The sequence below is a fragment of the Oncorhynchus masou genome, chromosome 24 (genome assembly GCF_036934945.1).
Source record: "Oncorhynchus masou masou isolate Uvic2021 chromosome 24, UVic_Omas_1.1, whole genome shotgun sequence".
Taxonomy (NCBI): Eukaryota; Metazoa; Chordata; class Actinopteri; order Salmoniformes; family Salmonidae; genus Oncorhynchus; species Oncorhynchus masou.
In genome coordinates, this window is record NC_088235.1 from 21,672,975 (window position 1) to 21,684,113 (window position 11,139).

Sequence of the window (11,139 nt, forward strand, 5' to 3'; positions counted from 1 at the left end):
GTACACATTCAACTACCCCTATATACCCATGCCTCTTCTGGTCAGAATATAAAACCTATATACCCCTGCCCCTTCTGGTCAGAATAATAAACCTATATACCCTGCCCCTTTTGGCCAGAATATAAAACCTATATACCCCTGCCCCTTCTGGTCAGAATATGAAACCTAAAAATCCCTGCTGCAGTCAAATCTTTGATCAGATGGCGAACTAGAGTAGCACATTGTTTTTCTAAAATAATTAATCTTTATAGTAAACACAGATAAATAGTTGTGTAAATAAGAACAGAAAAAAAGTTAACAATATATCAGTTAACTGATACATTTCTAAGGTATCTCACTGTAGCATTTTTACAGATGGATGCTATTTATCAAATAGAAAATGGAGCATGATCTCGCTCAGCATTCTATGAACATAAACATGACAACTCTGGATCAGCATCCTATGAACATAAACATGACAACTCTGGATCAGCATTCTATGAACGTAAACATAATCTGGATCAGCATTCTAAACTCACCCAAAAAAAGAAACGTCCTCTCACTGTCAACTGCTTTTATTTTCAGCAAACTTAACATGTGTAAATATTTGTATGAACATAACAAGATTCAACAACTGAGACATAAAGTGAACAAGTTCCACAGACATGTGACTAACAGAAATGTAATAATGTTTCTCTGAACAAAGGGGGGGAGGGTCAAATGTAACAGTCAGTATCTGGTGTGGTCACCAGCTGCATTAAGTACTGCAGTGCATCTCCTCCTCATGGACTGCATCAGATTTGCCAGTTCTTGCTGTGAGTTGTTACCCCATTCTAGGCACCTGCAAGTTCCCGGACATTTCTGGAGGGAATGGCCCTAGCCCTCACCCTCCGATGCAACAGGTCCCTGATGTGCTCAATGGGATTGAGATCCGGGCTCTTCAGTGGCCATGGCAGAACACTGACATTCCTGTCTTGCAGGAAATCACGCACAGAACGAGCAGTATGGCTGGTGGAATTGTCATACTGGAGGGTCATGTCAGGATGAGCCTGCAGGAAGGGTACCACAAGAGGGAAGAGGATGTCTTCCCTGTTACGCACAGCATTGAAATTGCCTGCAATGACAACAAGCTCAGTCCGATGATGCTGTGACACACCGCCCCAGACCATGATGGACCCTTCACCTCCAAATCGATCCCGCTCCAGAGTACAGGCCTCGGTGTAACGCTCATTCCTTCGACAATAAACGCAAATCTGACCATCAGCCCTGGTGAGACACAACCGTGACTCGTCAGTGAAGAGTACTTTTTTGCCAGTCCTGTCTGGTCCAGCTACGGTGGGTTTGTGCCCATAGGCGACGTTGTTGCCGGTGATGTCTGGTAAGGACCTGCCTTACAACAGGTCTACAAGCCCTCAGTCCAGCCTCTCTCAGCCTATTGCGGACAGTCTGAGCACTGATGGAGGGATTGTGCGTTCCTGGTGTAACTCGAGCAGTTGTTGTTGCCATCCTGTACCTGTCCCGCAGTTGTGATGTTCAGATGTACCGATCCTGTGCAGGTGTTGTTACATGTGGTCTGCAACTGCGAGGACGATCAGCTGTCTGTCCTGTCTCCCTGTAGCGCTGTCTTAGGCGTCTCACAGTACGGACATCGCAATTTATTGCCCTGGCCACATCTGCAGTCCTCATGCCTCCTTGCAGCATGCCTAAGGCACGTTCATGCAGATGAGCAGGGACCCTGGGCATCTTTCTTTTGGTGTTTTTCAGAGTCAGTAGAAAGGCCTCTTTCGTGTCCTATGTTTTCATACCTGTGACCTTAATTGCCTACCGTCTGTAAACTGTAAGTGTCTTAACGACTGTTCCACAGGTGCATGTTCATTAATTGTTTATGGTTCATTGAACTATGGGAACTAAGTATGGGAAAGTGTTTAAACCCTTTACAATGAAGATCTGTGAAGTTAATTGGATTTTTAAGAATTATCTTTGAAAAACAGGGTCCTGAAAAAGGGACATTTCCTTTTTTGCTGAGTTTATGAACATGAACATGACAGCTCTGGATCAGCATTCTATGAACATTAATATAACTCTGGATGCTTGGCTCTGTTGTGCTTGTACAGTGGTACAGTATAATGCATTTGCCTCATGCACCCCAACTCTGGACTGGGGTGTCTCTCCATCTGGACAGCTGCAGGTCAATGTGTTATTCAGTGTAGTTTTCAGCTGTCCACTTCTTACTCAATGCTTCAAAGAGTGATTATGAAGACAGTCGTACAGTACATATGGTAATGATGTTTGTTTTTCCTGCTTTCATATTGGTTTCCAACCATTTGTTGGGCTGGTTTTGGATTCTCATTGAGTAAGGACCAAATTAGTCTTTGAGGAGTACGAAGTGCAAGTTGCTTGTAGGCTACCATGTAGCCTTACTAAATGACATTGACTAAGGTTTTTAAAAAGTTGGAAAACACTGACCAGATTATTTTCCAGGGGTGGAAATTTTCCAGAAGGTTCTTTCTTCCTAAAAATAAAATTGCCATCAAGATGAGGGTAGTAATTTGTGATTACTGGTTGTGCCTTTGTGTCAGTTAGTGAGGTCTTCTCAGTTTGCAGTAAGACTACATACAGAACTTAGGGTGAAACATTGCATGCATTTATGTCAAAGAGAAATCACTCTAATATTCAATGTTGGATGTTTTGCGTGACATGTTAGGTAGGTGGATAATCACAAAATATGCTATTATTTCATACAATATTTATTTTTGAAAAATATTTAGTTGATTTTCTTAATGGGCAACAATGATAAAACAATTCCAATAGCTTCTGTACAATGCTTCTTAAATACATTTTTGTTGGAAAACAAAGTCACATTGACCTGAACTGCCTTGTATACATTAGACATAAATTATATCAAAATGAAATCTACAAATGCACAAACAAATGGAACACATAACACAATTAAATTAAAAGAATACATCTTTGAAATAAAACAGTATGTTTACACATTTAAAGGCAGTATTTTCCCATCTTAAAACTAATTCAGAAGACTGCCTCAAAGGCTTTACAAATACACTGGTCGGTGCATACTCATTATACACAGTAATTAACTCAAATGTGTATGTTTAAATACATATTAAAAAGCAACCCTCCATAGTGCAATGAGGTATAACTGTCAGTGCAACAAATCCATATTACGCACGTTCCTGGGAAACATAAGTTGAGAGCACGGACCAGTGTGGTCCAACATCCTTTATCTGCAGCCACTGAGCTTACTTCAGTTGAGAACCAGCTCATTCTGAATATCACTGTCAATGTCTTAGTCTCACAGCAGCAGTCACACGAAGGGAAACCTTCCCCCTGGGTTTGAGCAGCATTCACCAGAGTAAAACCTCCAGTAGAGAAGACGAGCTACAGCTCAGCTGTGGTGTTACACCTGGGGAAGACAAGAGGCAAAGATGCTTTAGTTTCAGAGTATTTGGCTATTCGCAAACCAGTGAAAACTAAATATGCAAACTGCAAAGACATCATCAGCAGTGAAAAAGGGAAATCAACTCACCTCAGTTGCAATGATACATTCATCTTTCTCGTCTGATATGACGTAGACTGACTGGTACTTTGTGTCATTGCACATCGATGCTTCGTTGCATGTCGACTCCTCTGGACGTTTCTTTTCTGAGGCGTCACTGAGAACACAAGAAAAATAAATACATTAACATCAACATTCACTCGTCAGACAAGCATGACGACTCCCATATGCGGCACATCATTTATATCTAAATGTGTAGATATTCACCTCCTTAAACGTTTTCTGTGTTTCTCTTCAAACTCACTGTCAGAACAAAAAGATTCAGAACCATTTGATTCGGAACACTTTGCTTCACTCTTTTCTTGGTCCTCTTTCAACACATCTTCTGGCTTCAGCTCATGCACCAGATTATAATCCGTTGACGAGCATCGGGACTTGAGGCCATTCTGCTCTCCTCCAGCATTGTCCGAGTGAAAGTCCACTTTCTTATTGGTGTTCTTGACCCCTGTCGTGCCGATCCCGCTGACAGATAGGTCCTTGTCAGGCCGTTGACAGTTGTTGGCCAGGTTGTTCATGGTCTCACTCTCACTGTGGGTGTCTCCCTGCTGACTCCTCTGCTGCACCTTGACCCGGATGTAAACCACCAGCACGGCACAGGCCACCAGCAGCAGCAGCGCCAGGATAATCCCAGCACACACTGCGGTCCAGGGGAATGTGCCTTGGTCCTCTTCATCAGAGTATCTCTTACCAGCTCCTTCCATCCCGGGTTGGCCCTGGGGGTCCCCTGGCAGGAGGAACTGGCAGTTATGGCCACCGTAGCCTGGCACACAGGCGCACACATAGCGATTATACCTCTCGTGGCAGGTGGCTCCGTTGTGGCAGGGATTGTGCTCACATTTTCTGATGGTCGAGCTGCAGTTCTTGCCGGTGTATCCAGGTGGGCAGGTGCAGGTGTAATCGTTCATGCCATCCAAGCATGTGCCACCGTTCTGGCAGGGGTAGTTGGCGCACTCATCAATGTTGTCCTCGCAGTTGGCTCCGGAGAAGCCCTCAGGGCACTGGCACATGTAGGAGTTCACAAGGTCCATACACTGGGCACCTGGAGACATTAAAAAGACATGTTAAACCATCTGTTCCAGTATTCATTCATGTCCTCAGACTTTCAATATAAAGGTTAAACTGGTAAACACAGAACTGGAGAACTTTTTCAGCTTACCGTTGGAGCATGGGTTGGAGGTGCAGTGGTCGATCTTCTTCTCACAGTTGAATCCGGCATAGCCGAGAGGACACTGGCAGTAGTATCCTCCCTCTGGGTTGTCAGCACAGCGTCCACCGTTAAAGCAAGGCCCATCGGCACAGGTCATGGCACTGAGCTCACAGCTGTTGCCATAGAAGCCTGGGGGGCAGGCACATGTGTATGTGTTTTCTAAATCCTGTCAGAGGCGAGACAAAGCACTTGCTAAGCAAAAGGTACAACTCCTTAATGACTTGTTATTAATTTGTTATGCTACATTCAACATGAGGAATGCCTGCCAGCTCTAGCATAACAGCACCACACACTATGTGACCCTATATCACTGAGAAATAATTTCTAATGTAACTAATGAGGGGCAGCTCAGAAAAAAATACTTACAGTGCAGCTTCCCCCATTTTGGCAGGGGTTGTCGGAACATTCATTAACCTCAATCTCACAGCTGGCCCCAGTGAAGCCGGGTTTACAGGAGCAGGTGTAGCTACCCTGGCCAGTATTGGTACAAGTGGCTCCATTCATGCAGGGCTTGTGGTGTGTGCAGTAGTTGAGATCTGAAACAGACAATGGCACATGTGGATTAGTCTTCTGAGAGTCAATGTACAGTGATATCCAGGATGTTTTTATGACTTGTTTTAAGGCCAAGATGTGCCCTATTCTCTGAACCTGATTGGTATGGTGGCTTAGATAACATAGTGGGGATACTGTATGTCATCTCAAGACCAGCACAGTCTGTATCTGGTGGAGAAGGACAGATGAGCACTAGTCAGTTGCATATGGGAGATAAACAGAACTCACCTTGGTTGCAGAAGAGGCCACCCCACCCCTCCAGGCAGCTACACTGCCACGGCTGCTGGCAGGTGCCATGAAGACAACCTGGATAGCGGATGCAGTCATCACAGTAACGCCCACTGAAGCCAACTCTACACCTGTAACCACACACAATGCTCATGGTTAGATATCTGGCATATATGAAACTGATCCTGTTGACTGGTGTTTAACCCAGAGAGAAGATGGACAAATCACTGGGACTTACTTGCATTCACCAGGCTTGTCACAGAACCCGTGCTCCTCGCCACAACCAGGAAGACAGATTGCTGCAATGAGATAGAACATCATAAGTGAATCACGGGAATCTAACTCATTGGAACATGTGTTTATACCAGCAGAGCTTATTTTCAGATGGGCCCTTTCAGTAAAGGCTGGTTCATTAATTTCAGTGGGCTGGTGGCCCCATTAGCCATTACCTAGAAAATATGCCCCACTTGTCACCAGGGGGACCAACATTCTGCTTAACACTGTTTCTGCCTATACAAAGGATTATTTTTCAGCTAACTATGGGTCAGAAGGGTTTGGGTTAACCATAACTATGGGTCAGAAGGGTTTGGGTTAACCATAACTATGGGACAGAAGGGTTAGAGTCTGTGCAGATACAATGTGGACAGCCGGTGTACGTGGTGCCAGTGCAGGACAGCCGGTGTACGTGGTGCCAGTGCAGGACAGCCGGTGTACGTGGTGCCAGTGCAGGACAGCCGGTGTACGTGGTGCCAGTGCAGGACAGCCGGTGTACGTGGTGCCAGTGCAGGACAGCCGGTGTACGTGGTGCCAGTGCAGGACAGCCGGTGTACATTGTCTACTCTCACTCAGCAGCTGCCCGCTTCCAACAATACCTCACTAAGCCAATCAACGACAAGTGCACTGCCAAGTAGCCAATCAGGCATTACATTTCATCTATGGCTTGCGTGTGAATATTCTGCTAACTTCTCTAATTTAAATTTGCCTAAACAGTGCAACCCACATTTTTGATAAGTGAAACTATTTGGTAATAACGCACGATTTATTCTGACTAATGACTGCAAATTAACCACATTCATACTTTTGTAAAAGAAAAACAAAAGTTAGTATGGGCAAAGCAGAAGTAAAGAGTAACGCAGTCTACTTACGTTCAGTGCAGTAGGTTCCCTTCCATCCTGAGTTGCAGATGATCTCGCCACGGTCCCCACAGGTGAAGTGACCGAAGGCATCATCTCGTGGACGGCAGAAAACAGAACAACCCTCCCCGTAGTAATGCTCATCACAAACAAATCGGTAGGAGTACTTCAGCTCTGTTCTTCCACTAGTCTGTAAATCAGAGGACCACTTATCGCCCACTGTCAGATGCTTCTGAGTGGTGAAGCGACTGATCAGACCTTCAGGGTTATCTGAAAATTGTGAATACAGGAATTAGTACTTATATCCCTATAAATATTTACAATGAATCGTTTTGTTTGGTGACCTGTTGCCCTGTATCGAATTTACCTGTTGAAAGATCATTGTCAGAATCCGTATGTAGGGCCTCAATGATGAGAGAGAATGTCCCCTGTTGAAAAAAAAGAAGAAACAATTATAATAATGAACAACTGTGCCAACGGGTTAGAAGGTGCTGAGGCCCCACAGGGCTGTTAGGCCTGATAGAGGTGAGCCACCGTTAGGCTTCTGTTAGGCCTGATAGAGGTGAGCCACCGTTAGGCTTCTGTTAGGCCTGATAGAGGTGAGCCACCGTTAGGCTTCTGTTAGGCCTGATAGAGGTGAGCCACCGTTAGGCTTCTGTTAGGCCTGATAGAGGTGAGCCACCGTTAGGCTTCTGTTAGGCCTGATAGAGGTGAGCCACCGTTAGGCTTCTGTTAGGTCTGATAGAGGTGAGCCACCGTTAGGCTTCTGTTAGGCCTGATAGAGGTGAGCCACCGTTAGGCTTCTGTTAGGTCTGATAGAGGTGAGCCACCGTTAGGCTTCTGTTAGGCCTGATAGAGGTGAGCCACCGTTAGGTCTGATAGAGGTGAGCCACCGTTAGGCTTCTGTTAGGCCTGATAGAGGTGAGCCACCGTTAGGCTTCTGTTAGGCCTGATAGAGGTGAGCCACCGTTAGGTCTGATAGAGGTGAGCCACCGTTAGGCTTCTGTTAGGCCTGATAGAGGTGAGCCACCGTTAGGCTTCTGTTAGGCCTGATAGAGGTGAGCCACCGTTAGGCTTCTGTTAGGCCTGATAGAGGTGAGCCACCGTTAGGCTTCTGTTAGGCCTGATAGAGGTGAGCCACCGTTAGGCTTCTGTTAGGCCTGATAGAGGTGAGCCACCGTTAGGCTTCTGTTAGGCCTGATAGAGGTGAGCCACCGTTAGGCTTCTGTTAGGCCTGATAGAGGGGAGCCACCGTTAGGCTTCTGTTAGGCCTGATAGAGGGGAGCCACCGTTAGGCTTCTGTTAGGTCTGATAGAGGGGAGCCACCGTTAGGCTTCTGTTAGGCCTGATAGAGGTGAGCCACCGTTAGGCTTCTGTTAGGCCTGATAGAGGTGAGCCACCGTTAGGCTTCTGTTAGGTCTGATAGAGGTGAGCCACCGTTAGGCTTCTGTTAGGCCTGATAGAGGTGAGCCACCGTTAGGCTTCTGTTAGGCCTGATAGAGGTGAGCCACCGTTAGGCTTCTGTTAGGTCTGATAGAGGTGAGCCACCGTTAGGCTTCTGTTAGGCCTGATAGAGGTGAGCCACCGTTAGGCTTCTGTTAGGTCTGATAGAGGTGAGCCACCGTTAGGCTTCTGTTAGGCCTGATAGAGGTGAGCCACCGTTAGGCTTCTGTTAGGCCTGATAGAGGTGAGCCACCGTTAGGCTTCTGTTAGGCCTGATAGAGGTGAGCCACCGTTAGGCTTCTGTTAGGCCTGATAGAGGTGAGCCACCATTAGGCTTCTGTTAGGCCTGATAGAGGTGAGCCACCGTTAGGCTTCTGTTAGGCCTGATAGAGGTGAGCCACCGTTAGGCTTCTGTTAGGCCTGATAGAGGTGAGCCACCGTTAGGTCTGATAGAGGTGAGCCACCGTTAGGCTTCTGTTAGGTCTGATAGAGGTGAGCCACCGTTAGGCTTCTGTTAGGTCTGATAGAGGTGAGCCACCGTTAGGCTTCTGTTAGGCCTGATAGAGGTGAGCCACCGTTAGGCTTCTGTTAGGTCTGATAGAGGTGAGCCACCGTTAGGCTTCTGTTAGGCCTGATAGAGGTGAGCCACCGTTAGGCTTCTGTTAGGCCTGATAGAGGTGAGCCACCGTTAGGCTTCTGTTAGGCCTGATAGAGGTGAGCCACCGTTAGGCTTCTGTTAGGCCTGATAGAGGTGAGCCACCGTTAGGCTTCTGTTAGGCCTGATAGAGGTGAGCCACCTTTCAGCTTCAAACTTAAATTCCACCACTTCCCCATTTACTCGAAGTTTCATGCAGAGATGCTAATTATACTCCCAACTATGAGGATGTGAAGTTTCCCACCCCGATAGCATTTGTTTAACGTGCCTTAGTCCACCTCCTGTCCTGGGATATGCTACATTTCACTATGACCATTAATGACATTGTCAAAGCCCCATAAGTGGTGAACCTTGAGCATGCTGACCATGATTGTATAATTTGACAAAGCTGTGTTTAAATACTCACCGGCCACGTGAATCCAAAAGAAAACGGAATAGGGTTGGCGAATGATTCTGCAGTTGTTTCAGGCACTTGGAAGGAGTTTGATCCGAGGACAGGAGTCATCGCACCACCATAGGTACAAGGGGGTTCCGGTGATACATTGACTTGATAATGCTTCAAGCAGATTCTAAAAAACGTTTTGCATTCACACTTCTGAATCACAGAGGCTCCTTTGCAGCAGTTTGTATTGCCTGTCACTCCTTTCTTGTTGAGAAACTCTTGCAACTTCAACTCGAAAACCCCTGAACAGAAACCCTGTAAAAACACAATTAAAATATGAAGGTTGTATTCTATTATGTTTTTGATATGTAGCCTACACATGACTAATGAAAACACTTAAATTCCAAATCAATTCAAAAGAGAATCAAATTCGCAATACCTGGCATATCAAGACACAAAGGATGACAGCTATCACAAGCGACTGGCGTCCCATTGTGCTGAGGATATTCAATAAATAGTAAAATGTCCTCGAGACAGGGTAATTGATGTATAACCAGCTCAGAAAATCATCGAGAAAGTTATTTTCCGTAATCAAAAGTCCCACTTAAAAATCCGTACGGTCTACAGACGTCTTGAATGGAACTGTTTATATCGATGATTCTCAGTGTGACTTCATGAACAAAGTTTACAATACAACGTAATCCTCAGCAATGGTGCGGGTGACAAAATCCCAACGAAAAAATGGGGAATGAACTCGAAATTCCGTGCCAAGGTGTTAATACCAATCCAGTTATTAGATATTGCAGTTCAGCACAGCTTCAGACTTGAGGGTGCATATGAGACAACACAGTTTTAAGGCTGCTTGTGTTTTGTTTATTCCCCTTGATTGACAATGATAAAAAAATGTACTGATCCAAAACACTTCCCCAAGGCTTTCTCGGATCTTCGCCCTTTGTAACTATGCGTGTGTCTGACGTCCCGGCCAGCCTGCCGCCAGTTATATACAGACTGCGCTGCTACGGTAATGAGATGCAAATGAGCTAGTCTACTCCCCAATCTGTCTCGAGCTGTCACAAAGGGACACTTTTCAAAACCTCCCTCTCAAAACATCGCCAAATGGTCATTGAGCTGTAAAATGTACAACCCTTCCCCATGGCACAAAACATTCTCATTTAGATTCCAACCAAATTTTCACGTCAAGAATCATTTACATCTCTCTCTGATATAAACCTCAAATTACATCACATAACATATCCGCGTTGTAAAACCCATGTAGGCTACGGAACGCTCCAAATAGGCCTACATCTTCCACGCTTACTCCAATGTAAAACTATTTTTCATTCTTTAGCTTTTCAACATCACCCTTTTCTCCTAAACGTAACTTTTTATTTCATTTTTTATTGTTTATTGTTAAAGTGTGTCCACATAAACTGTTTATTCACACAATAACAATTAATATATTTAATCACAATATAAAACTAACGGACAACATGAATTTACATTTAGTCAAAATGGAAAATCAATAACTTAGAAATAGGTTTTCACATAGCTCTTGGAAAATCTTGCCAAAAACCAAAGGATATTATCTTGATATAATTCAATGAAATCTACAAAAACATGTACTTTTATTTTTTAAATTATGAGTTTTGACAACTTTACACATCAACAGGTCAAGTGGGTGCTTTTTTTCTTGTTTTTTTTTACAACTGTAAATATTGTGTTGACTTTAGGCATATATGTATAGATTTAACATTTAACATTCTTGTACGCTGAGCAGTAAAAACTGAGCTGGTGGGTCGTTCGCATGGCTGTCATTAAGGCACTTTGTTATTGTGCGGACCGAGGGAAAGAATAAGTTTCTTCTTTGTTGCTCTCAGCTGTATGGTAATTCAGGCAGCAGCACCTGCTCTCTCCACAATGTACTAGGGAGAAAGTGCTCCCCTCGGCGCACGCTGCCGTCCCTACAACAATGTCCTCAGTTTA

The 11,139-nt window shown here is 44.9% G+C and overlaps 1 protein-coding gene across 1 annotated transcript; it reads right to left on the reverse strand.

Annotated features, from left to right (window-relative positions):
• Nucleotides 1-2,721: 2,721 nt before the first annotated feature.
• On the reverse strand, nt 2,722-10,131 carry LOC135511907 (delta-like protein D). Its single transcript, XM_064933427.1, has 11 exons — nt 9,596-10,131; nt 9,181-9,471; nt 7,044-7,104; nt 6,689-6,946; nt 5,782-5,842; nt 5,544-5,674; nt 5,130-5,299; nt 4,713-4,929; nt 3,764-4,595; nt 3,527-3,653; nt 2,722-3,403 (listed from the first exon to the last, which is right to left on the reverse strand). The coding sequence occupies exons 1-11, from the start codon at nt 9,647-9,649 to the stop codon at nt 3,398-3,400; spliced, it is 2,208 nt and encodes a 735-aa protein (XP_064789499.1). The 5' UTR covers nt 9,650-10,131; the 3' UTR covers nt 2,722-3,397.
• Between the last annotated feature and the right edge of the window lie 1,008 nt (nt 10,132-11,139).

Excerpts from the sequence above, each read along its gene's own strand:
- LOC135511907 (XM_064933427.1), bottom strand. The coding sequence starts at position 9,649 with ATGGGACGCCAGTCGCTTGTGATAGCTGTCATCCTTTGTGTCTTGATA. Across the intron at positions 4,930-5,129 it reads AAAATGGGGGAAGCTGCACT|GATTTAGAAAACACATACAC; the intron begins GTAAGTATTTTT and ends CGCCTCTGACAG. Across the intron at positions 4,596-4,712 it reads CTCCAACCCATGCTCCAACG|GTGCCCAGTGTATGGACCTT; the intron begins GTAAGCTGAAAA and ends TAATGTCTCCAG.